Below are 27,578 nucleotides of genomic sequence, written 5' to 3'. Positions count from 1 at the left end.
CCCCAGAAGCATGACCCCAGCAGACCCCAGGCCCCTCTCAAATTTTTCTCCAGCCCACCAGGCAACAGCAGGGGAGCAAGGAGTGCATTTTACACATTCGCCCAATGCAATTATCCACACGCTGTCAGTGGAGGGGCTGCACTGCTAGCCTCAGCTGGATGCAGTTAAACTGATTTGCACAGGCTGGCAAAACTCCTCTTCACAGACTGGTGTCCACTGTGGCCCTTACTGCTCCAGGGCTGCTCTCAAAACTCACTGCCCAGCCCTCCAGTTTCCCTGCAGGGCGGCTTGGGGAGGGCTAGGCTGCTCTCTCATGTTGGCTCCCCCACTGGAGGAGATGGGTGCTGGAAGGAAGAGGGATGGCCTCTCCACGGGCCTGTGCCGCAGGCCTCCTTCCCATGTGTTTTGCCAGGCCAGTGAGGCCTTCGTGCCAGCACTGCAGGCCGGTATTTGCCAAGTGTGCGCCACAGAACAGCACTGCTTGCTGCTGGCCAAGTGAAAATGCTTGTGCTCTGCTCAGTGCCAGCAAGGGCACAAAGGGAGCACAAACTCGGCACACACAGGACGCTCTGCGCCCAACCCCTGCATGCTCCCTGAGGAGCCTGCTCTAAAGAGAAGTTGTGTGAGCAACAAAAAGGGAAAGAGAAAGCTCTCCCCTTCCCGCCAAAAATTATGCAGCAGCAGGTCCGCGCAGTGTCTGCCAGATGACCCGCTTGTCACACTCATAATTGCTTCCCATCTGGTGTCTGGCGTACACAAAGCCTGGCCGTTTGCCAGCGCAGGGGCTCGGCACAGACTGGCCTACTTCTGGTGCTGTGGGCCGTGCAGACACCGGCTCCCTCCGTATGGCCCCGGAGAAGATGGCATTCACTTGTAAATTGCGAGCGGTGGGTTCAGGGGCTGCTCTGCTCCACGCCCATGCAGCCAGCACACTGGTCGGGCACCAAGCGGCTTGGCACCAAGAGGCTGCCAAGCAGCACCCACGGCAGGGCAGGACAGGCACAGGTACAGCTCTGTGCTCACACTGCCTTGGGATGACACATGCACAGCTCACTGCGTTCATGGAGTTCCTGCAGAGATCTTTGAGGCACATTGTTTATGAGTATGTTCTTTCAGTGGCCAGCTTGCTTTGTTTTGCTCCTTTTGGACTAGCTGGTTTGTTTTAATATCTATTCTTTTCATGTGCACTGTTGTCAGAAAACACAGAAAAGCAGGAATAAGGCAAACAATCCCGGGGACTGTGTAGAAGAAACTTGAAATTCCATAAAAGGCAGCAGCAGGTTCCTAATTCCTTTTGCCACTGCAATTGTATCCAGGAGTCCTGCAGTCTAATAGCAAGGAAGTCTACCCAGCTCCACACCTCTCTGAAAACACGAACAGTGATGAAACAGAATTAAAAATGGAATTAAAGCAACCGACCAACCCAAGTTGATCATGAGAAATGCCATATTGTACGTCTCTAACTCTAAACACAAAAGCTGTAGCACTGAGGTCTCTTCATAATCACTAAGGTGGACTACAGTGGGTATGAGTATTCAAGTTTTAACTTTATATAAAATGAACGTAACGTTTAAATTCCAAAGCTGTTTCTAGCACATGATGCTAGCAGAACTACAAGGATCCTATTCTGCCCCAGCTGCAGGGCAAGAGTCCAACCCACCGGAGGGCTAGGCTGGCATTCTCTAGGGGAAGCCACACAGACCAGTAAGCTGCAGCTCCAAGAGGGACCTCTCTTTTGGCTCATCTGGCACAGGAATAATAATCCTCAGCTCCCTAATGAAAGTGAGCATTTAGGCCTGTGATGCTTAAGCTTATCCAAGGTCAAGGAAACTTTTAAAAAAATATTTAAAGTGAGGTCTAGCATTAGAAGACATTAGTGTGCTTATTGCCTGTATACCAAACTCTTATCTGAATGTTTGCTACAAAACTAAACGCTGGAATAAATTTCACTCTAAGTGTTTGTTGCTCACGTTGTGTTGGACCTTGGTCACATACATGGTGCAGCTATGGTCATGTCAGTGCCCAGTGTTAGAAGTCTCATTTTGTGAAGCTTTATCATTCATAACATTGGATCAGTTCAGATTTGACACAGCTCAAGTGGAATTATTCTTGTGTACAACCGGACTAATAGTAGTAGGAATTGGGCTCATTCAAACTAATCAATTCCCTAAAGACCACTTCTTCTAAATAAAACAAAGCCTTTGAGTAAAGCTCCCAGAGTCTTTGTATAGTCAAACATAGGTTGCAGTTTATTCCACATTTGGCTTTCTGGAAATCGGGCTCTCATTTTTTCCACTGATCAAAGCTGTCACAGGAAAAGCAGATTAGCCAGCCACATCCATGGAGAGTCTTCACTCTCACCTACCTGTGCTTCACCCTGATTTCTGCCAGCCACAAGAGCACAATCTGCCCACCTCAATGTCCCAAGCAATGGAACACTTCAAGCATGCAAACGTGGACTGGTCTGTGACATATTCACACAGCAATCTGGCTAGCACAGCCACAGCCAAGAAGAAATAAAGTCTAATTCAGTTTAACATGTATTAACGTGTATTAAAAAAAAAAAAATCACACAATACAACTTACACTTGCTTTTAACTTTCAAGACCCAAACACGTACACTTAAGTATCATTTCTACCATACAAAATGGTAGGAATGCAAAAAAGCTTTAACAATATTCTTTATCCCTCTGACTGCCTCCCCTATGTAAATATCTGTGTTGAAATCTTGAAAGACAAAAAGTACTAACCAAATACAAGGAGACTTACATGTAGCCTGGATTGAAGCACGTACTGCCACAGGACTCCATCTTGCAGTGTAACTCAGTGGAACTTGTGATCCATGTTTCTCTGCACCCAACCCAGAAAATATTAAGCGACTTGCAGCATTACGTGCATGCATAAGTGTTGCTTTAAACAGCACCAAGTGTTTAAGTTCTCAAACAAAAGGGACATACAGTAACCTGGTACATAGATGCTTTATTTCTGACATTAATATGGTCTGCCTTGTATGTGAGATTCTCTTACATAAAAGTTTGTAGTACAACAAAAACTAAGATAAACAAGGTGTTTGTTGTACATTATGTCAAACCTTAAAACAAACAAAAAAAAATTGAGTAATATGTATTTAGTTTTCATGCAAGTTTGGCTGCTGCATGTGGTCTACTTACAAACTGAAAGAAATGCAAATGCACACAACATTCAAAAAATAATAAAAGATGCCCGACATCAAAGATTAAAACCTTCTTGCTAAAGAAACAAAATAGGAGTTAACTAGATGATCCAACCAATACCAAACCAAATTAATACTACTTATAATAAATCTATGCTGAAACTCAGAATAGGGAGCTTTTATGATACCATTTCTGCTGAAATATATCATCCATATTCTGCGTATGCGTTCTCTTTAAATAAGTTCTTTAGTCCTTGGAGAATTAAATGCAGCCTCCAGCATAAAATGTTTTTGTTAAATCCACTGTGATAATGTACAGCTACATCTAGTACTGCCAAGAATTCCAGTTCCCTCCTCTTGGATCTCACTGGTGAGCAATCTTGGCATGATGGATCTTTCTGATCCCATTAGGTATAGGATTCCCCTCTGTCCTCCTCCTTAAAATTTTGGTCTGAATTGAAAACTGCTAAAAATGTTTATGCCTACTACTATCACAGCCAGGTGAATATTTAATATTTAAGATAAAATAAAAAACTCTTAAAAATAAGGATTGTATAAGCTCTGAGATGTTTAAAAAAGTTAAATAACCAATGACTTTCTTTGTGTCGACTCATCATGTGTTAAAATTCCCCAGCAACACATTACTCTCTACCATCTTTGATATTAAAATGATAGGACTACTTTCCACACCCTGCATAGTACTGGTTGATCTCATTAAGTTAACTAGAGAACCTGACATCATTTTTGTAACTTTACGTACAGTGCATATGATGCTCGCTCTTTCCATCTCTCATAGCAGCAAGCCGATTCTGCCACCACCTGTAGCAGCACACCCGGGAGTGGAGAGGAAGAGTGTCTGAATCATAAATAGCTAAAACTACAGTGTACAATTCTGTTTACCTGTCAGTATTTGTTGATAACACACCATTGCCATTTGCTAGAAATTAACTACACAAACATTTCTACAACAAAACCAAATGCAAACATTCCTTCAAAAAGAAAAAGTCAAAATAAGTGCAAATACCTAAAATAGGCAACTAAAGCAACTGTTGTGACCTGTATACTTTTAAATAAGGACCAAGATTTTCATAAATAAAAGAGCGTTCTTTGCTCTTCAGACATTTAGTAAGTATATAATGGTCAAACTTAAGTGCAGATACAACTGTTTTGAGATTCAAGGTGCCAAGTTTCTTTAAAATAATAACAATAATAATAATAATAATAATAATAAGGTATAAAATGCATTAGTTTTTAGTACCTATGCAGGACAAAGTACTTCTAGGTCACGTAAAGGACCATAGCCTTCTTTTCTAAATATATTAAAACAAGGTATGGGATGAGTTGATGTATATTGCAGGTATACCTTGCAACTATTTCGTAGACCAACATGATTTAAGGGGTATAGTGCAATCTTTATGTAGATGTAACATACAGTATGGATTTGTACACTTCAGCTCTCATTCTTCTGCTATGCCATACTTTAAGATTAAAGGTTTAAACTTGTCCTTTTTTCGTTTCAGCTGTTTTAACAGGAAACAACGTTGGCTTCTAGACAACCTGCATACATATAAATATCTACATTTAAGCTTTAAAATGAAAATAAATTATAAAAAGGCTCCTTTCCAATTTACAGATTTTTCCTTGTTACTACACACTGTACAATACATTCAACAATCATCTCATTTTGAGATTTATGAAGAAAATACTGATGCTTTACACTAAAACCTAATTCACCCCTCTCTGCCTACCTCTAGTACCATTTGCAAATAAATATATTTAACACTGTAGTTAATTTCACTGTTTTGCAGCATACCAAAAAATTAGTAGTGCAACTTTCTATCCTTCCTTTATACACCTCTCCGTTGTGTTTCTTTACATACTAGGAAAATGCTACATAAGCAAAAGCACATTCAGTCATGTATGTTGTTCATTCAGAAACCAGTAACAACCTATGAACCTACTCTATACACTAGCAGAAAAAAAAGCAATGCAAGTCAAAAAAATAAATATGAAAAATAGACCTAAAAACTGTATGTTCAGTATGTACTGCAGTGCTCTTTGATGTTCTTTATAGTATTTAAAGGTGTTACTTTTTTAATATTTAAGAAACGCATTGCAGAACTGTTAGTACTGTCCCTTTGTAGAGAATACAGGAGTTTTGTGTCCATTCTTTGTCAGTCAAGAGAAGAAAGGAAGCTTTAAGAAAGTCTGAAGGTTTCCCTTAGCATACTGTCTCAAAGTAAAGACTTAATTCACAAGCATTGTGCTGGCATCCCCTTCAACACTGAGTCCATTTCAATAGAAAGAGATGGTTGTCAGTTGCAGTGACCATCACAGTATCAGAGCCCTTGAAGTGTTACTGGTAGCTGTGTATGTGTTCAGATATCTTCTTGCTTGTTCAGTCATGATAAGCTGGTCTTCTGTTTTTCCATAAACAACAGCTTCCCATTCATAATTTGGCTGCATAAAACAAAATTCAATTTAAAAGATTATTCTTTTAACAAAAATATTTCTTCTTTAGAATTAAGCAAGTCTCATGTAGCCTTCTAGAGTAGTAATAAATTATGAAATTCTAGCAATATTGTATTTCACTGGGAAGGATTTGTCTTCTGCAAGAAAGAACAATACCAAAACTTGTGACAAAGCTCCTTCATCCTCCCATAAATCCATCTCATCAGCAGTGAGCTACAACATACGATAAATGCTCTTAAAAACAGATTCGTTCACAAGATTTGAAACACAAAAGGGTAGTTAATTAAGTTGTCTTTTTTGATATATTCTTCTTTAAATATGCTAAGCTGAACAAGAAGCAAAAAGCATTATTGACAGCTGTCTGGGTGATATCAAGGAAGGCAAAAGAGCTGAAAGAAATACTGTAAAGGACTTAAATGAACCAAGCTGACAGCTGTGCAAGGACAGCCAGACATGGTAAAGGCATTAGAAGCAAAAATAATGAATGGAAGAGCCACTTTCCTGCTTATTCCAGGAAGCAAATCCTGCACATTCACATGAGTCACTGAATCTCAAAGTGATTTCTAGTAGCTCAAAATCAGAACTGACACTAGCAATCTGTAGCATAAGGAAGTATTCAAGATTCTCATTTGTGCAGGAGGGAGAAAAACTCATCCAAAATCACAGAGAAAATCATCCATTTGAATTTCACTATGAATTTAGCATAACTTTGATTCATGGAAGGCCCTCGTGATTAGAAGAACTAGTAAACTGAATTCCACTGGGGAAGGAAGGAAGGAAAAGAGGAAGTTGGTTCAATGAGAATACTGGTGAGTACAGTATGGCTGAGTCCCCTTTCAAGCATTCTGAAGTGCATTCTGAAGTGCACTCAGCCAGGCAGACACACCGACCTTTAGTACAATTCACAGCATTTAATAATTCTTTTTTGGAATCACAAAGTTATGTGGCGTTTATTTTTTCTTATCATTAAAAAGGATCAGCAAATAATATCGTTGTCTTTGTACTTAAAAACACAGCACTGTTATAACAGTTAAGTGAAAAATGGAAGTGCTCTAAGTGCCCTGTCTTCCTATTTTTTAACTTTTAGAATTTATTCAGATAAGTGAATGTTATGAGAAAGCAGAAATATATTAACTTCTGTGGGACAAAACTATAGGTGCCAAATCAGGTCAAAGAGAATCTCTCCTGAAACCTGGTGGTCAAAACACACACCCAAAAACTAGGTTCCATATAAAGCTCAATAGAACATTTCCAGACAGACATTAGAACAAGACAGAAATGAAAAAGGGAAGGGGAAAGGGAAAGGGAAAGGGAAAGGGAAAGGGAAAGGGAAAAAGGAATAACCTGCTAACCAAACTAAAAGAACAGTTTGAAACCAGACCTGAAGGGATTTCTCCAGTTTGACATTTTTTGAAGAACATGCATTCAGTTTCTTCTTAATTACTGCATTTGCTTTGTTTGATGAATTTGTGTCTTGGTTTTCTGATGTCAAGTTTTGTCTGTTGTCATGTATTTCCAACAGTGGTATCATTAATAAAGATGTAGTATATGCATTTTCTGACTATAAATAAAAAAAGGATCGGGAACATGAATAGTAATTAGTATTTCATAAAAATAATATTCAACTGCTGTGATCAAGGAAGTAAAAATGTAAACAAAACAAATACTATCAGATAGACCCTTAGAAAAAAGCTGAAAGGAAAAGTGATGAACATTATGTAAGTGAACTAACTGGCTTGGTGACTACAATTCATAGTCAATTCTGATGATCAGCATCCAGCGTGATTTCAGCACAACTGTGTAGACAGTTTCTCTATCCCATATGGAGCCATGCTACAGCTGACGATATTTTGTTAAGAGCAAGACTTTATTAAGTGTTAACTACAGAACAATGCTAAGGAAAAAAGCTTGTAGTTCAGTTCTAGTTGAAGCCTTATAAAATTAAGGACAAGATTAGAGTAAAAACCAACACCCCCCCCTCCCCCCCCCCCCCCAAAAAAAAAAAAAACCAAAAAACAGTCCATGGAATCATAGAATGGCCTGGGTTGAAAAGGACCTCAAAGACCACTTAGTTTCAACTCCCCTGCCATGGGCAGGGTCACCAACCACCACCCCAGGCTGCCCAGAGCCACATCCAGCCTGGCCTTGAATGCCTCCAGGGATGGGGCATCCACAGCCTCCTTGGGCAACCTGTTCAAGGACATAACCACCTGCTGAGTGAAAAACTTTCTCCTAATATCTAACCTAAACCTCCCCTGTCTCAGTTTAAAACCATTGCCCCTTGTCCTATCATTATCAGGAGGATCTGCTCCATGATCTTTGCAGGCACAGAGGCGAGGCTCACCAGCCTATAGTGCCCCGGGTCTTCCTTTCTTCCTTTCTTAAAAATGGCAGTAATGTTTCCCTTTTTCCAGTCACCCAGACTTCACCAGAACAGCCATGATTTTTCAGATCTGATGGAGAGCAGCTCAGCAACCACACCAGCCATCTCTTTCAGAACCCTAGGATGGATATCATCTGGCCCCATGGGACTTACATACATTCAGTTTCATAAGGAGGACTCGGACTTGTTCCACTGCTTCAGTGGGACGCAATCCACTCCTCTCACCCACACCTAGAGGTTCAGGGTCCCGGCAGACATGGGAGCCTGACCACCAGTGAAAACCAAGGCAAAGCACTTATTGAGCACCTCAGGTTTTTCCATATTTGAGGAAGCCACTGCTCTGTTCTCATCTATCAGAGGAGGAACACTCTCCTTGGCCTGTCTCCTCCTGCGTATGTACCTGCAGAACCCCTTCTTGTTATTTTTCACATCTCTTGCCAAGTTCAGCTCTATCTGTGCCTTGGCTTTCCTAATCCTATCTCTACACATGCAGACAATGCCCCTATATTCTTTCCAGGCTACACAGCCCTGCTCCCACTTCCTGTATATTTCTCCCTTTTCCCCCAGTTTAAGCTGCAGGTCCCTGCTCAGCCATGCCGGACGCCCACCTTCTCTGCTCAATTTCTTCTGCTGCCTCAATAGTATCAAGGAAAGAACCGTTTTAAGAACTGAAATAAGCACTGGATTGACCATTCCACAGATGAGTTCTATACGCTAATAGAATTTCTGGAAATAAAGAAAAACATCCAGCTTTACTACAGCAGAGCAGAAGAAAGGTATATGGCAGTGTTAGAGAATAAAATTAGATGAGAACAACTGCAACAAAAGTATTTGTTTGCTTACAAAAACACTCCATTAAAATGTGTTAAACTACCTTTGTATATTTATTCTACCTTGGACCTTACTCCTAGCTGACCTCCCCATAGAGGCACAATTTGCACGTAAGACATTTTAAAATCAGATATCACTAGCATCTCTCCTCCTAGATGAGCACTCCTACTGCACCAGCACCTGTCTGTCACTGGAAAGGAAGAAAAGTGATTCCTCCCAATCCACTGTAGCAGTACATAATGGTGCACCTCATTTTTAGCTTAATAACTTGAGCATAAGTGAAGGACAATACAGCATTCCATAACAAGACATTACTAAAAGAACACTCAGTATTTTATTCCTGTTTTGAACAACTGCAGCTATGAGCAATACTCACAAGAGTGATGTTTTTGGGGAAGCAGGGAATTTCCACTAGGTGGCAGAGCACCTAACACCTAATAGACACAAACGCTTATGGTGGAGTGTGAGGCATTTAAGAAGGGAATTTAGAAAACTAGCTACAATAATCAGAAAGGGGTATGTCTTAAGCACATGTTGTTTTAGGTACTTAAACAGGGCTTAACACCTGATCAAGATTCAAAAACATTTACTCTCATAATTAAACACCTGCGTGCATTATTATAATATTTATATTAGTTTTCCCACAGACTGCAAGACTAAAGATTAAGCTATTTAATTATTCTATTGGAATAATATTAGGCTACTTTTAAAAGGAATACGGGACCAAGGCAGCCTCATATCTGAACTTCTGATGTCTTGATCACTGAGGAAGAGGTACTCAGATTGTTTCAGGAAGAGAAATGTCACCAATTTTATCTCCTCCATGGCTGATATTTCTTATTATATTTCCTATTATATTAAATGGGAAAAGGAAAAGTGTGCTGCCTAGTATGCAAGTAGGTATTCTCATAGCACGTCCAACAGAATGTCTAGCATGCAAAACACAGCTGTAAACATCATCTACTTGGTTTAGAGAGCTTCATGTGCCATAAATTTCCTGTTTCTGTGCCCTGAAGGCCTGAAAGGAGGAATTAACCAATGGAAGCCCAATGTTCAAGTGCTGCTTAAGTAGTCGAAGTAATATTTCAAAATAAAAGTGATTCTCACTTCATAGATTTATGAATCTAACCTCAAACCAAACTCTTGTAGCTGCTACAGTGAAAGACATTCAATTCTACATTCATACTGCATTAATATTAATACGTACCTGTACATCCAAGCCACTGTCTTCTGTGAAGAGCTGGGCACCAAGCTCTTCTTTTTCCCATGCATCCAGGACCAGTGATTTCCTGACTTTTTTAGAAGAATTGTGCTGCAATAAATGTTTTGCAGAGAAGGATTGTAAAATATTACTTAAAAGCTGTTACTGCCTAGCTGAAATTATTATTATGAAGTTACCTCCTGCTTGCAGCTTTTATACACAGAGTCATCTTCCTCCTTGAGAAATATATCTGTTCCAGTTTCCTCTTTCAAAACTTCCCTAATGTCTTCCTCCAAGAAGGCAAGTGGTTGTGACTAAGTTTATTAAAAATTAGAGGAGAAAATACAGGAAGTCCATTAGCTGCTAGTTTTTACTTTTTACTTTTTTTCACTTTTTACTTTTGCCAAATAAGAGATATTGCAAAACATAACAGTAGCTTAAATCCTTTCTCTGCTACTAAGGATCAACATTTCAAGGCTATGCATGTTACTCCATGTTATTTCTATCCTGATAAAACACATACACGCACACAGTGCCTCATGAACAAAAACCCAAAACCCACCCAGTTAGCGTTGAAGAAGACATGCAAACTATTTGTTCACATTTTTACAGTAGCTAATCATTGACAAAAGGAATACAAACTCCTTATATACACAAAGTACACACAAACACAAACATGTACACACATGTATGGACACAAACATACTAAAAACTGTAATACTGAAGTACAACTCTCGCTAGGAAAGGAATTTATATTAGTCTTAACACAAATCTTTGAATAAGACATCGATAGTCCTCAGTACAGTACAGAATTTCACAGAAGCCATACAGATGGCTCCTTTGTGTACCAACAGGAGAAGAATTCCCTTAAGCCTTCAAAATTTGATTTCGAACAGGAGGTTAACAGTGGACAGAAACAGTCATGCCAAACCGCTCCATTTGCATAGTGAGAGACTGTGAATCTATAGGGTAACACAGATGGTGCCAAGCCCTGTGGCAAAGTCTGAGCTACCTTCTGTGTCTGCAAAAAAAGCAGTCAATATACATTGGCTGGAATTTTTTCAGAACTTGAAAAGCATGTGTCTGCTGGATTCCAAAAGTTATTATGCATTAGCATACCTAAGCGAGGTTAAGAAGGAAGCAAAAATTGGGTTGTTGGAAAAAAATGTAGCATTATTCATAGTCAACCAAAAAAAAGCCTTCTGTCACCGCCAGAAGAATCAAAGGAGTCACAAATTGCTAAATTAAGGTTTTGTTTTTAGGATGAAGAAAATTCTGGGCTTCACTCAAGTAAACTTCAAGTAAGAAGGGTAGAACACTTCTAAGCATCTTCCCATCCAAAAGAGCTCAGAATACTAGCATGCTGTGGTAAACATCAAGTTTCCGTTCTAACAGTTTTGAAAGAACCAAAACCAGAAAACAACTTAGCTCTTACATGGTCCAGAAGATCCAAAGATAGCACATTTTTTCAAGTTAAATGTGAATACTGCTCAAAATAAAGAAGTCGTTCGTATTCAGCTGCACCAGATAGCTGTCAGTAGGTATCTGACTGAAGAATCCATTCACTCTCTCACTTATGATTCTTCTTTTTGAAAAATCAGAATGCTGAAGTATTAAAACTAAATTCTCAGACACTGATGCTACCACCTAATATGAGGTACATTGTTAACATGGCTACATCAATCTGAATTAACTGACAAACGTAGAAGCAATGTTTTAGTCTTTGTCAGTATTCCTAGATTTACAGGTACTGAATGCCATTCAAAAAGGCAATGCTTCTGTACTACACTGAAAGTCTACAGTCTGTCTGGCGTAAAAGAACTGAAATGTTTTATCTACAGCCTAGCAATTCTGCAGGATAGTGCTGAAATGCACTGAAACATTAGCATTGTTAGAAAAAGCTTCCAAAGATGACGCTAGGGCTTACAACATCTAAAAAATAAGGGAGTATTTATAATTTAAATAACAAGATAATAAATTATGTCATCACATACCGTAAGTTTGAGAGGGCCATACTTTTTTTCCTGAGCAGCCAAAGCATTTTTAAAAGGAGTTGGTGTCCTTGGTGTTGAACCCAACAGGGATCTTCTAATTGTGGGAGTCCGAAAGCTATTAAACATAGAAAACTGTTCACATGTGTTTAAATATTTTACTTTATCAACAGTAATTTCATAAAATGAATCTACCAGCCAAACACTTTAAAATACCTTAATTCACGCAATAGGTATCACCATCATTAATCAATAAGTATTACAATCACAATAATATTACCCTAGCTATATAAAAAATTGAAATTAAATTCTGCTTTTTAGAAAAGGAAAAAAATTAACTGAGTACAAGTCACTATTAAATTAAATAGAAGGCCAGTTTATGTTAACATACAAACATTTAAGTGTTGCAGTTTTTAAAATGCATTCATAGCATGACTATAGGTAGAATGATTTCTCAATGTTTAGAAAAAACTTGCTTTTGTTTAAGCAACACCAAGGGATGCTTAATGAAATAATCCTACCCTGCATTTTCCTTCTGATCTGTTGGTGTTGTTTCCTTGTGTAGAGGAGTCGTAATAAGAACCTTCTGCCCACAGATTGGTGTTGATGTAAATGCAGGATTTTCAAGGTTAAATTGTTCATTTCCAGAGCAAGTGTTGAAAAACTAAGCAAACAAAGGACAACGAGATCACTGTATCAAGCATTAAAATCTGTATGTGTATCAGAAGGGTTTTCACTGAGAAACCCAAATAAACTGGTTTTGATTTATACATCAAGATATTTGCCATATTTATCACTCAAACTTCTTAAAATCCCTACTGCTTGTTTATGTCAGAGACAACAGGCCTTTACCTACAATTGCTTGCATGATTAAGAGTGATCTGAGCTGCAAGTCCCCCACTGAAATAGTCAGTCTTGAAAACAAAGGAAATCTGTTATTTTAACATTTCTTGACAGATCTACCCGAAACACACGTTTTAAGAAGTCTTTGGATGTATTTGCTTAGGTTGGAAGAAGGTACTTGTAATTTATAACCCAGCCACTGTGGTCTTCGTAGCTTAGCCACATTTAAAAATAAACTCACCTGTGATGGAGAAAATGGTAGTGTTTTCACTGGTGTGTGCTTTAGTGCAACACTGATGGCATCGTTACACAAGCCATCATTCAGTTCATTAACTGGCGATTGCCCAACACGCAATCTCTTCTTCTTTCTTAGGATAGCAGGTGAAGTGCTATATTTAGTCACATTTGGAGTGGTTGGAAAAACTGCCTCTTCCTCACCACTGATGCTGCTGTGTTTTTTGCCATCAAGCATGACACTGACATTAAACTGGCACTCTGCAGCCCGTTCGTTGTGTTGAATCCGCATTAGTTTTAATGGAGCTGGCTTGACAGGAGATGCAACAGCCTCTGAAAGGTCAAAACTGGTGACATCACTCCAAGCTAAAGGATCCTATGAGGCAAGATACAAAACACTCAAACACGAGCAGGCTTATCCAAGATTATGTCACAACAACTAAGGCAATCTTACAACTTTCTTCCCGCGCAGCTTATGTAATGAAAAATTACACTCCCTGTACCTTACAAACAAGACTAAAACACAAAACATTTTAAAGCAAGGAATAAGAATAAAACAAATCACTTGTAGTGAAACTACAGCCAAGTGCAGTATAAGGTAATTTCAAAAATATTTTACACTAATTAAGCTCTGATGTCCCTAAATAACTTTTTCGTTTTCTTTTCTTAAAAATAGCATGAATACAGACTTACTGATTCAATAAGCTCTAGTGTCTCTGCAAATTCAGGAATGGTTTGTAGAGATGATAACACTGCATTTGCTTCCACTGCCAAATACTTAGTCGGTGAATTCTGCTGAGTGGATGTGCCCTGGGTCTCATCAATGCTGTAGAACTCACTTGTTTGTTCTCCAAGGCTATTTAGTGTGTTAGGCACACAGTCTTCCATAACAAAACTTCCAGACCAGCTAGGTAAGCCTCCAGCTTGCTAAAAGATTTGAAAAAATGTTTTGAGCTTATTTAGCTTAGAAGTTGAGCAAAGTCAATTGTTAAGCAAGGGAGAAAAAGAGTTGAATGTGGAAAGACTAAACATAACTATTAATTTCACTTTTTCAAACACTAATTATCTGTTCAAATTAAATGCAGTTAGTATTCTCCTTATATTAACACACTAAACATTCTCAAATCTTGTCAGATTTCTATCTCAACTCTCATTCATGCCTTATATGCTGATAATTAAGGAATGTATTGGAAGCCATCTGCAATGCAAGTTTCCTGTTTTTTCAGTGTCACCTTAATATAAATTCATTTTCACTAAAGAACAAGATTCCTTTTAAGATCAGAAACTCTAGAAGATTAAATGCTCCCAGTATGACAGGAGATTTTTAATGAAGAATCTACACTAATAATTTGCTTACCCTCTAAATGTTACCCTATTTTAGTACATTGCTTAGTGCTCAAGAAACAGATTTTTGTTTGGACTAAAATCTAGAAGAAAAGTTTATTCTACTGTACAAGCAGAACATTACACCATTTTAAGAGAATGCCAGGAATAGCTCTACCACAAAAAAACAGAGGTGCACCTGTAAACTAAATTAGTGATCAGTAAGGTTGAGATCTTTAGGTATCTGATGTTGCTCCCAGTCCTTTGTTCTTGAGAAAATGTCTATCACATGCAAGCTTCTCACTCTCAATTGTAGTTCATGAAAGTTTCATACAGTGCAAATTTATATATTGCTTGACATGTCTGAATATGGATATTAAGTACTGCAAACACACACAAAAGTTTGACAAATATAATAATAATGCATCTTTCACTTTTCTGTCAAACAGCTGATTGACATTGCTGATTTACAGAACTGAATTGCAGGGACACGAACAAGCATGTGCTAACTTTTGAAAGGGATTAAAATCATGGCTCTTAAATTAGGAACAACTGTCAAACTGCAGGTCACATTTCCGCTGCTTTTACAGTTTAGAAAACTGTGTTTTGCCTCAATTCAATGTATAGACTTTGTTTTACAACTGATCGATAGCTTCCATTTTAAAAGGTCAAAAAAAAAGGCAAATCCAACATCCATATCTACATTTCTGAAGATTAGTCTCAGTAAAGTCTACTGAAATATTTATAGAAATGCACAGTCCTTACAGATGATAATCGTTTCCTTCTGATTTCATTCTCTGCTGACATGAGCAGCAACTCAAGTTCCTTTATTTTCTTTTCTTTGTCAGGATCATCATCAATAAATGACTGCTGAAAAATTTAAGAAAGAAGCCGTTACTATTTTCCACTTTTACCACCCCTCCACAGCAAGGATTCCACATGATATTTAAGCTACATTTTTACCAACAATCTGCTGGAACAAAGCTGTACCAACTGAATCATATTTGGTAACACGGTACTCATGTGCAAGCAAAACAAGTCTAGAAATTTACAGGAGAAGGATCTGATGTTATATTACACAAGTTACTATTCTAATATGGTTTCTAAGATAACCTATAAATGCTAAGTACAGCACTTTTAAACTAAAAGTCACTCTGTTTTGTCTTTCACAGAGGTAACAATATTGGCATCTTTGTAAAAGTGTTTGCATTTTCACGCATTTCCTACAATTGTGAATAATTTGTTTTTTTCCTCACTGTGTAAGAAAGCATTTCAAATCAACATTTCCAGACAGAGCATGTAGGCAATCAGAAACTGTCAGAAATGTAAACTTGTTGGAGGACTTAAAGGAGCAGAAAATACCTTATTTCTTCATAAAACAGTTTCATAGCATCAGATGCTACGAAAAGCTTTGTTGTGATTTGTATTCTTACATAGAGATCAGCAAAGAAAATTCAGTATAAAGCATGTTAACTGCTCAAGGAAACTTAAGATTAGGCATAGAGTCCTGCAGAATGACTTTAACACACCTAGCACAAGCAAAATATTTTTTTCCCATTGTCAAAGTTATTGTTTTACTAATTTCAAATTCACAAGAACTCTTCCAGGAAGTTATGCTATAAGCCCAGATCACAGAATGGAAGGGGTTGAAAAGGACCTCTGGAGATTATCTAGTCCAATTCATCTAGTCAATACACAAGCGATTTCAAATACATTGGCAGTAAACCAGTAATAACAACAAGCAAAAAGATACATTGGTTGTTTTCCCTCTCTGCTTTTGTTTTTTGTTTTTTTTTGTACTTGACAGTCGCTCAATATATATACTTTGGTATTTAGAATGCTGCAAAACAGCACCTTCAACTCACAGATCATGTCTTTAAATCTCACAGGAGCCAGATAATTCTAACACATTATAATTTCAACCTAAATATTTAGGTAGTAACTAGGATTTAAGCCATACTTTTGTCAGAAATGAGCACAACTGTTGTATTAACATACTACATACAGAACAATTCTTATGCCCTTCACTGTCACCTTATAAAGCTCTCCCAAGGAGAGAAAAGAGACTAAAGCAAACAAGCTCACTTTCAGCACTGGTATTTATAAAGACAGCTCTTTTTTTTTTCTACCTAGAACTACCAATCAAGTCAGAAGATCTACTTGCAGAGGAACATAGATAAATTTAGAGGAATGATAAAGACTTAGAAATAGTTTGAAATTACATATTTACTCCTTGTTTTACAGTACAGTACACAGTACTCTCTCTTCATTTACAATTCCCAAAAACAATTTACCTGAACTAAGTTGGCAGATGCAGAAGCATGTTCTATACGGCTGTGTTCTGGTGAGGCATACTGGTACACTGGGATCTAAAAGAAACACATCATTTTAAACACCCTTAACAAAGTGGTCTATAAAATTAGTTCTATTTTATCATGCATAAAATATCTACTATAGTTTAGAAATCCTAACTTACCACAATGTTTAATAGATCTTCACTCTCACAGATGAGTTTCTAGTTCCAAATCAAATATACAATTTGCAACTGGGAAACACTAATTATTCTGAATGTAGAACTTACATGTGTCTGAACAGGGATGTAAAATTGATTCTGAGTGTGCAAGTGTTCCATAGTCACACAAGGTTTTTGCGGAAGTGTGGAGGAACCTGTTCTTTCAGAACTAGACTTTGTACCATCTTGTAGATAGCCTTCCTGTTCCACCTTTCTTCGCATTGTTGAATTCCAGTGATTTTTAATTGAATTATCAGTCCTAAAATGAAAGCGTACAACAAAAACTGGTTTCCATATCTCAGAACGTTTAAAATACAGCATTGATCGCAGGGTCTGCGCACATAAATTAATCCAAGGCCTCAAATCCAGAAACTCTAGTAACTTTGATTGGAAGTTCTGTCACAAGCGTGTTAGGTATTTTCCAAAGAACTTCTAGAAAGCTGCTTTTTCCAAAACTTCCTTCCACTTAATTTTGAGGCTGCAGGATGTTACAAGCAGCAAAAGAGAAGGCTTTGCTTCTGGTAACTATTACAGGTGAGAACCTCGAGTCTTTGGATCAACTTCTATCACTAGACCATCTATACCCCGCGCTACTGAATTTGCAGAACTTCAAGCTAAGACACTTGGCTTACTGTCCTGCACTGTGATAAATACCACCCACAGTGCTCTTATCATTCAAACTCATCTTTTCTTAAGTGACAGCATGCATTCACAACACTAAATCTGTGTGCAGCTTTGTGGAAGAAAGCACCAATGCCTTGTAGTGTCACCTTGTACAGGGAAAGCAGGCATGGCCAAAGATGAATACTTATTGCCACTCCTATGGCAAGGAAAAGCCCACAGCTTGACAAGCATGATGAAATCACATAAGGCAAAAGTTGAGGATGAATGCAGTGGTCTAAAATACTAGCACCATTACTACTAGCATTAAAGAAGCATGCATAAATAAAACTGGCTTTAAGTTGCATCCTTCACATGAGCTCAGCTTCAAGATGCATCCCTCCTTTTCATTGCATTACTGTCAGAATCTTCACCAGTCTCCCAGGTCTATTTGTCTACAGCGATGAGTCCCATCCTGACTTCGCTTTCAGTGGATGTGACTAAATTAGGAGTACCTCTGTCCTTATAAACTCACCCTCCCTCCCTGAAATTCTATTCAGATTCAATGCACTCCCATTCCTCCAAATGATTTCCTGAAATTTGTGATTTCAGTGCTTAATCAAGTGTAAAAACTTCTAGACAAGTATTACAAAGGACTCTTTCTCCTACCAGAACAGGTACCGCCATTCCCTATGCACAGCTAGAAAGTTACTTCCTGAACACACACGCTACATTCAGAGAGAAGCATAACATTGAATTATTAACAGAACAAGGCTAAAATTTTATTTCATTAAAGTTTTTAATACACTGAAATCTTGTTCTCTACAAGCATTTAACTTGGCAATCACACTTGAAAGCTAAGAACAATCCATACAATTAATTCTTAACTTGGAGACAATAGAGTGATCATCAAGCTTAGCACCGCGCAAATGTTGCACAAAATCTTCAGGAAAGAGACTTAGATATTGTGCCATACGATGTTAACGCACTCTTCCACTGTTACCTGCAGGTACTCTCTTCAGCTCTGCAAAAGCTTTTTTGGTTTTTTGAAATCAGAAGAATTATAAGTGGTCAGAAGGATTTTGAAAGAACCCCGCAGGGTGCTAGAAGTCCTTCTTTGATTTTTCTTTGATTCTTTTTAAGAATACATAATCATATGCAAAAATCTTCAATGATACAGATTTCACTATTTATCAAGATAGAGATGTAACAGCAGATTAACTCTGACAAGCAAATCACATTGAAAAGAAGTCTGCAATGACTGTTTTTCACATTGCAATAGCTAACATAAATAGAGTTGAAAAGCACCTTCCGGGAAGCAGCTTTGCTATTTCAGCCCATCGGTTTCCCAAACGCTTGTGAGCTTCATAGATTACTCTGTCTTCTTCTTCTGTCCACGAAGACTTTTTTACCTCAGGGTTGAGATGGTTGTGCCATCTCTCTCTGCACTGCTTGCCTATTCTTCCTTTCAGGTGTTTTGCAATTAGAGACCAGCGCTTTGGACCATACTTTTGAACTAATTCAATAACCTGGAACACAGATGGATGGATGTTATTATTTCAAATCCTAACATTTCCTATCAAAAACAAAAAAAAAACAGGTGAAGTCCAATTTTAGACAAGGATTATAATAGTCAATTTGATAAAAGACCTAAGGAAGTAGACAGTAAAATGGGTTTAATTTCTTTAAATTATTTATTAACTCCAAATTCACTGGGTTTAGAATATAAGTGCATACTGATGAAAGCAAATGTTTGGAAGCTGCAGAATTCCTATCATCCATTGCATAAACTGATATTGAGAAATTTGAAATAGGAAGCTGTAAAGATGTCTGGCTCAATCTTTTTTCAAAAGCATCAGCATGAAAAAAACAAAAAAACTTTCACTCCCAACCCAACCACAGTCTTTTGATTGTGCTGTTTGGTTTTAAAATATATTCAAAGTTTTTCCTTAAAAAAACTAATGAAAACTGTTAAATAATGGATTGGGCAGGTCATATTCAGATTTTGACAAATATTAAACAGTGGGAATAAGCAGTCAATTTAAAATACAGTATGTGAAAGCTGAAAGTGCATCTCTCTAAGGGGAGGCTGGGTTTTGCAGGCAAGAAGCTGCAGTGTAGATTAACGGAAGTGTGGAAAAGGAGTCCAACACACCATTATTAGCTTCTTTAACAGCAGAGCATGAAAAAAATTTCCCTCCGCCCCAATCCCTTTAAGTATGGTGGGTTTGAGAAACAGAAGATGTAAATGAGATCTTTGATGCCATAAAGAGATCTCTTCTGCACAGTGAGCTAGAGTTCAGCTAGCAGCCTGAGCAAAGGGAAATGAAACACTTGAGTAGACCAGACACTCCATCTGCTTAAGAGCAGCTGCATTTTTTTCCTTCACAAACAGCATAGTGCAATGTAATTCACTATGTCACATGATGTATGAGACGTCATGTGTGGGGTTGAAGCCTAAGAAAGAGGTAAACACTTTCAGCAGTTCATATGTTAATTTTATTACAGTAAAAAAGTACAGTATCAATCAGTGCTCATTACCCTCTGATCTTCTTCTTTAGTCCAAGGACCTTTAATCAGTTCTGGGTTTAGTACTTTCTGCCATCGATGCTGGCACTGAAAATCTGAACGGTTCTGAAATAGAAGACCAGTGCAGTTGGTAAACTTTTAAATAACACATAAGACAATAAACATTAGTTAGCCAGAACTCTGAAGTTATTTTGAATTAAATAAAAATCTGGATAAGCTTTATTTTGAAAGTTCTCCCTTATTATTTCTTCCTTGCAAGAACATTTCTGGAAAAAAGGATTAAAAAAGCAACTTTACACAAAGTTCTAATCTGATCGCAATGGTCTTATTTGGTAATTGAGTTAACAACTTCATTTCCTTTAAAGAAAAACTTAGTTATTTCATCCTATTCCACACCTTTTCTGAACTTTTAAGAAACTGTCAAAATCCTTTTGACATCAACGTTTTTCCCCCATATAAACTACTGATCAAAGAAATACTACTTCTTTCATGAAAATATTTTTCTAAGCCTCAAATGTATGCATTCTCAATTTTTCACTACAGCATCGAGGAAAAGAGATTTATATCAAGTTTAGCTAACACACTAATTAAACAACATGGCTTTTTCTGATCAGGACAGATGGTGCTTTTCTGTAGCTTCACCAAAGATCTTTTGAAATATTGCTCCCAGTTATAAAAGAGAAGATTTCACTTCACCTCCTAAAAAGCACCTGCAAGAAAATTTGGGATTACCAAGACGTTGGCTAGATCTCTAGAAATATACAGATAAGAGCCTGATCCAGTACAATACAGGAGTATGCCTTCTATGATGCTACGACACAGTAATTTGCTGCCTTCAGTGCAAGCTGCTGGATAGCAAGTACTGATTTCAAAGCATTACCATATGAACAAAAAGTTAAACAAGAGGCAGTTTGCAGACCACAAAAGGCACTGTTACATCTAAAATTACCATAATAATTTCAAGTTAATCACAAATAGACATTGTAGGTTTAAAAACACACTGGAATTAATTATTATAAACACATCATTTGCTAGCAAAGATGAGCTGTAAAAGATAGACTTTCAATATATGCTAGTTGTTCCCATCTTTGGTGGGAGAAAAATTGTGGAGTTGGAGCCTTGTAGTATTCTTACCTTCAGTTTCTGAAATCATGACATTTGGAGTAGAGGAGCAAGACATATGGTGAGATAAAACAAAGTCATTTCAACTGTTATGTTGAAACAAAATTTCATTGTGGCTTTAGCCACAGTAAATTGAGGGAGAACAAACACAGGTTGTATTTTCTCCCCCTTGAGAGTCACCTTTCAGCATTCTTCACTTTTATCTGGGCAGAATAGAAGGGAAGGTTTATTAGTGCCCAGAACAAAAATGAAATAGTTCTAAAAACATGCTGGTAACTCAATTGGTCTTCCTAGAGAAAGAGAGTCAGTAACAAAGTGCTACTCACACTGATCCCTGTTATTTGGCATTGTAATTTGAACATAGCAACAGGTTGCCTGGAGAGGCTGTGGAGTCTCCATCCATGGAGACATTTAAGACCTGATTGAATACAGTCAGTCAGGGCTGCCTGCCCAGGACTTGCCCCAGCTGACTGCTTGAGCAGGGGGCCCAGACCAGATGACCCAACCTCAGCAGTTCTGTTATGGGCAGTCAGATCCTCCATGTATGTTTCCCATGATAGGTGGGGAACTTTTTTTCAGCTTCACTTGGGCACACCTGAACAACAGCTTTCTGTCTCGAGAAGCATTTTTTTTCAGCTGCAAAACTTTACATGAAATCAAAGTGTTAGATAATGCAACTCCATTCTGCACTTATAGATTGGTATAAAAAAATTGGTGTCAGTGTTTGATATTATCCCCGTCTTCTGCCCTTCACTCATTTTGCTGTGTGTTTTTTTTTTCTTGGGAGGGGACAACGTACATGTAAGAAATAGTGAATTACTTACAAGCTTCTTAAATTTATAAAGCTTTAGGTTTATAAACACAAGCTCAAGATCTGTGCCATCTGAGAAAAATAGTCTGTAGAAGCACCCTGCATAAATACTGTGAGAACAAAGAAACCTTACAGTATTTTGAGTTCAAGTTTACTTTTACCTATTCACACTGGAATTTCATGCAACCATATAATCCCACTCAATATTATAGGAACCAAAAACAGGGTCTTGATTTTTAGGTTTCGAACATTCGAATACTCTGTACCACTTCTAGGTAGTGATTTCAGCTTCAATAAATTCTAACCATGTTTTTATACTATGTATTTCTACAACATTTAATCAGAATAGAAAGAACCATCGTCCATTTTGTTGTAAGCTTCTTCTACCAGTGCAGCTCATACAGCTGATGAGTCATTTAGCAATTGAATTGACAGCTCTCCTTTACTCATTCCAGTTGTCTGCCAGAACAGAACATTTGAAAAATGATAATAGTAAACTTTCAAGAAATGTGCTAAGGTTCCATTAGTAACAACTGAAGATATCAGTGAGTGGAGAGGTTTACATTTAATAGGGAAGCTGACACCCCTGTAATGAGAGCGACGAAAAATAGAAACATACAAATACCATTTCCTAAAGTGCTAGGGAATCAATCCTGCTCCTTTGAAGCATCTTCCAGGTGCAATCCACTTTCCTACCTGCTTCACAAGCAAATAGTGAACTGTAGATGCAATCACCACTAGGGAAACAACGCATGGAAAACTAAAATATATTCTATAATGAAAACGAATACTAGGTGTGAATTCAAATGAAAAAACATGTACTTTTTTTTTTTTTTTTTTTAAATCGATGACTTAAGTCATTTCAGTTCATCATACGAGCCCCAAGTTTGCTGATGTCTGAGCTAGACTTCAAGTCCAAATTACAGGCATCCATTAAAACATATGCACCAGGCTTTTCTGGTTTGCTCCTTCCCAACTCCAAACTAAACATATAATCAAAGTAAACAAAGATCAGAAGGAAACTTAATTGAAACAAAAATTCAACTTACTTGTAGATGACTAGCAATGAAAGCCCAATCATCTGTACCATTTTGTTCCACCAGCTTCTTCAGCTTTTCATCCTGTTAAGACAATCTCAGCCAGTAAGTATTAAAGCTATCCCAATACTAAAGAATAACACCTTCCAATATCCAACCAATATCAAATAGGAATGAAATGCATGCAAAGAAAAAAAATCACCTCGTCACGTGTCCATTTCACCCTGTTACATATCTTCTTCAAGCTTCTTTGCTGTGAGACTTCATAGTCATGATCTGCGTACTGAAAGTCATCATCTTCTTCACTGCTGAGTACAAGAGAAATAAACAACTCTAATTTATTCTAACTACTTTTAGTTTTCTCCATAATCATTACATACCCTAGCATAACAAATGAAGTTCTCGTGAACATAAGACCTGCCTTTAGTAGCAACTTCATAATCACTATGTCAAAGGAACAGAATTAGTTTGAATTTCCAGGTCATATGCCAGGATACAGACATAATTCCTTCCAAGTGAAGATGCAAGTTTAAAGCAAAAGCTGTTAAGATCATCTTTTTGTAACACATTTGTGAAATTTTATTTAAAAATAAAAAGCATAAAATGGAAAGGATCACTAGTCTGAAAAAAAGATCCATTCATGGCCCACTACTGTAATTCCTGCATCAAACACAACAAGGATACCAAAGAATTCAGTGTCAGCTTGAGTTTTTAAGTGGTCTCCTGCCTTGAGTACTGCCCCAGTGTTCACAGAATGGCCAGGGTTGGAAGGACCTCAAGGATCATGAATGTCCAACCCCCTTCCACACACAGGGCCACCAGCCTCCCCATTTAATATTAGACCAGGCTGCCCAGGGCCCCATCCAACCTGGCTTTGAACACCTCCAGGGATGGAGCATCCACAACCTCTCTGTTCCAGCACCTCACCACTCTCTCTGTAAAGAATTTCCCCCTGACATCCAACCTAAATCTCCCCTCCCTCAACTTAAAACCATTTCCCCTTGTTCTGCTGTTATCAACCCTTTCAAAGAATTTATTCCCCTCCTGTTTGTAGTCTCCCTTTAGGTACTGAAAGGCTGCAGTGAGGTCACCCCGCAGCCTTCTTTTCTCCAAACTGAACAAGCCCAGCTCCCTCAGCCTGTCTTCACAGGGGAGGTGCTCCAGTCCCCTGATCGTCTTTGTGGTCTCCTCTGGACTCTCTCCAACAGATCTCTGTCTTTCTTGTACTGGGGGCTCCAGACCTGGACACAGTACTCCAGATGGGGCCTCACAAGAGCAGAGTAGAGGAGGACAATCACCTCCCTGCCCCTGCTGGCCACCCCTCTTCCGATGGAGTTACAGGTCTGGTGTTACAGATACAAATCACAGCTTTGAAGACAGAAACACCGCAGCAAGAAATCAGTACAGTATATGCGCTGACCCCCTGGGGAAAGAGTCAAAGGAGCGGGAAACCTGGTAATGTTTGCAGCTCCATGTAGGTCATACTCCATCTACTGGAGAAATGCATACTTCACAGCCTTGATAAACAAAGCCTTTCAAATAGGAAGCACAGGGAAACGCTTCATGGAAACACTTAAACTTACACGTCAGTGAATCATGCTAGACAGCACTAATTTAAACAAGCGAGGAAACCTAGGCCTAGCAGCAGGAAGGGCAGCTCCTCTGCATTAGTTTCAGCAGAGACACAGAGGAGATACATCTAATTATGCAGCCTTCATTATAGTGAGTTTCACACAGCATTTTAAGTTCCACCCATTTTGTTATCAATATAAAGCACAGTATCACAAGTTCATATTCAGAACTAAATTTACCTTCTCACTTGAGAAATGTATTATTGCCCCCCCTCAATCGAAGATAAATAAATCCTCTCTCAGAAATGAAGCAAACCTGTGCTGGTGTCCTAAGAACTATTAGATGGCAAAGCTCTGAATTAATTTCTAGAACCCACAGTTCACCCACACAGCCCGTAGACCAGCCAAGTGTGTCTGTCAGTTATTTCACATGAAGTGAACACCTTCTCTGCAGCTAACACGAGCACACAGCCATTTAAGAAGAGCACTGCTTACCTGAAAGCATTACTACAGGATAGGACGTGCCCAACACCTGCAAAGCCAGAGCATTCAGCGTGCCTACTACACCCTATGCTGTATCCCTCAGGAAGGTTTTCCCAACTTAACACCATGAGGCAAGTAATAAGTAATTTAATAAACTTTGTGCAGACAATAAAACACAAGACAGTCAGCTTGTCTAAAGATCAATATCCTTATTCACACTTCTTGAATAAAAAGCTGGAAGTCCATTTAAAAAGAAAAAAAAAAAACGATTATAAGAGTTTTCCATTATCTTAGGACTTAAGAAAACAAGGTTTAGGAGCACAAGCAACAAGATTCCTTTCCCCCCCTCTTCCCCACAGGCTCTTGACCAACTTCAGGAGCGTATCTTGGTATTATAATCCTATTTCATACCATACAATCTACTTATAACCAAAGATTTGGCCTTGCAGTTCAGCCCACTGTCAACAGCACCTCCCTGCTCAACCAGGACGCAACAACCAGATTCAAGAACTGAGTCTCAGGTTACGTGAAAAGCCACGGATATTTAAAAATAATTAAAATATAATAATTTTATTTTTTTTTTTAATGGAGCTAGAGGTAGCTGAAAGCCTTGCACCCACTGTTCTGGAGCCAGTGCACTCCATTGCAGGCAGTGAGCTCACCTGCACCTGGCTCAGCACAGGGAACTGCTGCATCATTGGTCTTGTGCTGAGTGGGACACAGGATTATACAACCAACACAGAGGGACATTTGGGGATTGCTGTGATTCCAACTGGGGACAAAAGATTTTTCAAAGATGTTAGATCGTTCACCTGGCAACTCACAGCAGCTGTGAAAGTGGACTTAAATACGGCACGGATAGAGCACAGCCACCAAGTTCCATCAAATGAGTAACTGGAACAATGAAGCGTTCCATGAGCTACATGCAGGCCACCTTTAAACATCTATTACCTTAAGACTTCTTTTATTTGGTAATTCTTAGTTGAAAAAACAATAAAACTACTTCCCAGCACAGTAAAAGAAAAAAACAACCAAAGAAACAATTGTAGCTTAAGAAAATTAAACTTCATTCCATTTGGTGCAAAAAAATATATAGTTTCTTTTCACACCACACTTCAGTCAATGACCTTGAAATCACCTTATGGGAACTTGGAACTACACTGGTTTACTCTGAGCTTTATCATCACCATTCACTGCCACAGCGCTCTTCTGGAGCTACAGGTCTCTAACCAGAGGCTTCTCTGCTACCACAGCTACTTTCATTTTCTGTTGTGACATCAAAGCCCTTCACGCTCCTGACAGAGAGTACAAGCTGAAGCTTCGTAAAGATGAAACTACAGTTTGCAGGAGCGCTGCTGAAAATATGTTGCTACAGAACGCATGCTACAAGCAACAAAAACACCCCCTGACCTGGCTCCTGCAGACCCAAGGCTCTGCCATCAAAGCCTTCAGCACACCATTGCTCCTTACACAACAAGTACTCAACATATCGCCTTCTTGGCTCAGCTGCGCTTTTTCAGAAGAAAAGTATCTGCCAGAGAAACTGTCTGCGACTTTGAGAACGGCACCAGCTCCATGGGAGCACTGCAGCAGCCCCGGGTAGCACACACACTTAACTGCTGCTGCTCACTGAGCATCCTTTCCTTTCCCGGTCCTCGTTCTCCTTTTACGTCGTTTTATCACTTTTTCAAAAAGCGATTTTCTATTTAGGACAGGAGCAATAAAGTACTTCTGCCAGACCCACGTTTGAATTCAAAGCGAAGACACACCCATCTCCATATCAGTAAACAACAAACGTATCAGAGCCATCTGCGGCCGCTGCCGAAGCCCCCGAGGAAAGCTCTCCCCCAGGAAGGCTTCGGGCCGCGAAAAAGCACCCGAGGACGCTTTTTTGCCCCAGCACAAGGGGACTCCCGCCGGGGGAGCGCCCGGGCCGGCTGTAGGGGGGGTGGGCTGAGGGGGGAGACAAGCGGGGGGCACCTGCGCGGGGAGGGGGCGGCACCCGGCGTGGGGAGGGAGGGGAAAGGCGGGGACGGCTCCCGGCAGCGCTCCGGGCCGGGCGGTGCCGTGCACTCACCTGCGCGGTCTCTTGGCCATCCTCGGGTCGCAGCATAAGGGGGGCCGCCAGGGCAGCGGAGCGCCCCAGCCCCCGCCCGAGCTCCTCGCCCCGCAACCGCCGAGCTCGGGCCGGGCGGGGGGAGGAGAGGGCCGGCGGCTGCCGAAGGAGACTTCGAGTTCCCGGGACGGCTCCCTCCCGCCCGCGGAACTCCGCGGCATCCGCAGCGCGCTGCCGGCCGCCCTCAGCCCCGGCCCGGCCCGGGCGCGTCAGGCATGGCTCGGCCGGGCCCTGCCCGCAAGTACGGGGCGCGCAGCGGCTCCTCTCCCGCCCGCCGCCCCCCTCCTGTCAGAGCCGCCACGGGCTGCGGCGATGCCTTCCCGCCCCGAGCAGCCGCCGGGTCTCTC

The 27,578-nt window shown here is 39.5% G+C and overlaps 1 protein-coding gene across 5 annotated transcripts; it reads right to left on the bottom strand.

Moving 5' to 3' along the window:
* Positions 1 to 2,492: 2,492 nt before the first annotated feature.
* MYBL1 (MYB proto-oncogene like 1) lies at positions 2,493 to 27,578 on the bottom strand. Of its 5 annotated transcripts, none has more exons than XM_048939789.1 (16): positions 27,193 to 27,578; positions 23,264 to 23,369; positions 23,074 to 23,145; positions 20,104 to 20,196; positions 18,871 to 19,091; positions 17,032 to 17,221; positions 16,745 to 16,819; positions 15,216 to 15,320; positions 13,821 to 14,054; positions 13,135 to 13,503; positions 12,572 to 12,714; positions 12,054 to 12,147; positions 10,257 to 10,373; positions 10,066 to 10,170; positions 7,026 to 7,205; positions 2,494 to 5,632 (listed from the first exon to the last, which is right to left on the bottom strand). In XM_048939789.1, exons 1-16 carry the CDS (start codon positions 27,390 to 27,392, stop codon positions 5,504 to 5,506), a joined length of 2,433 nt encoding a protein of 810 aa, XP_048795746.1. In that variant the 5' UTR covers positions 27,393 to 27,578; the 3' UTR covers positions 2,494 to 5,503. The 5 variants fall into 5 exon arrangements, with proteins under 5 accessions (XP_048795747.1, XP_048795746.1, XP_048795744.1 ...); XM_048939787.1 differs by having other exon boundaries at positions 12,054 to 12,168; positions 23,264 to 23,366; XM_048939786.1 differs by having other exon boundaries at positions 2,495 to 5,632; positions 12,054 to 12,168.

Source organism: Lagopus muta, chromosome 3 (genome assembly GCF_023343835.1).
Source record: "Lagopus muta isolate bLagMut1 chromosome 3, bLagMut1 primary, whole genome shotgun sequence".
NCBI classification, from domain to species: domain Eukaryota; kingdom Metazoa; phylum Chordata; class Aves; order Galliformes; family Phasianidae; genus Lagopus; species Lagopus muta.
Note: the sequence above shows the minus strand (reverse complement) of the source record. Positions and strands in the feature narration are given on the sequence as shown.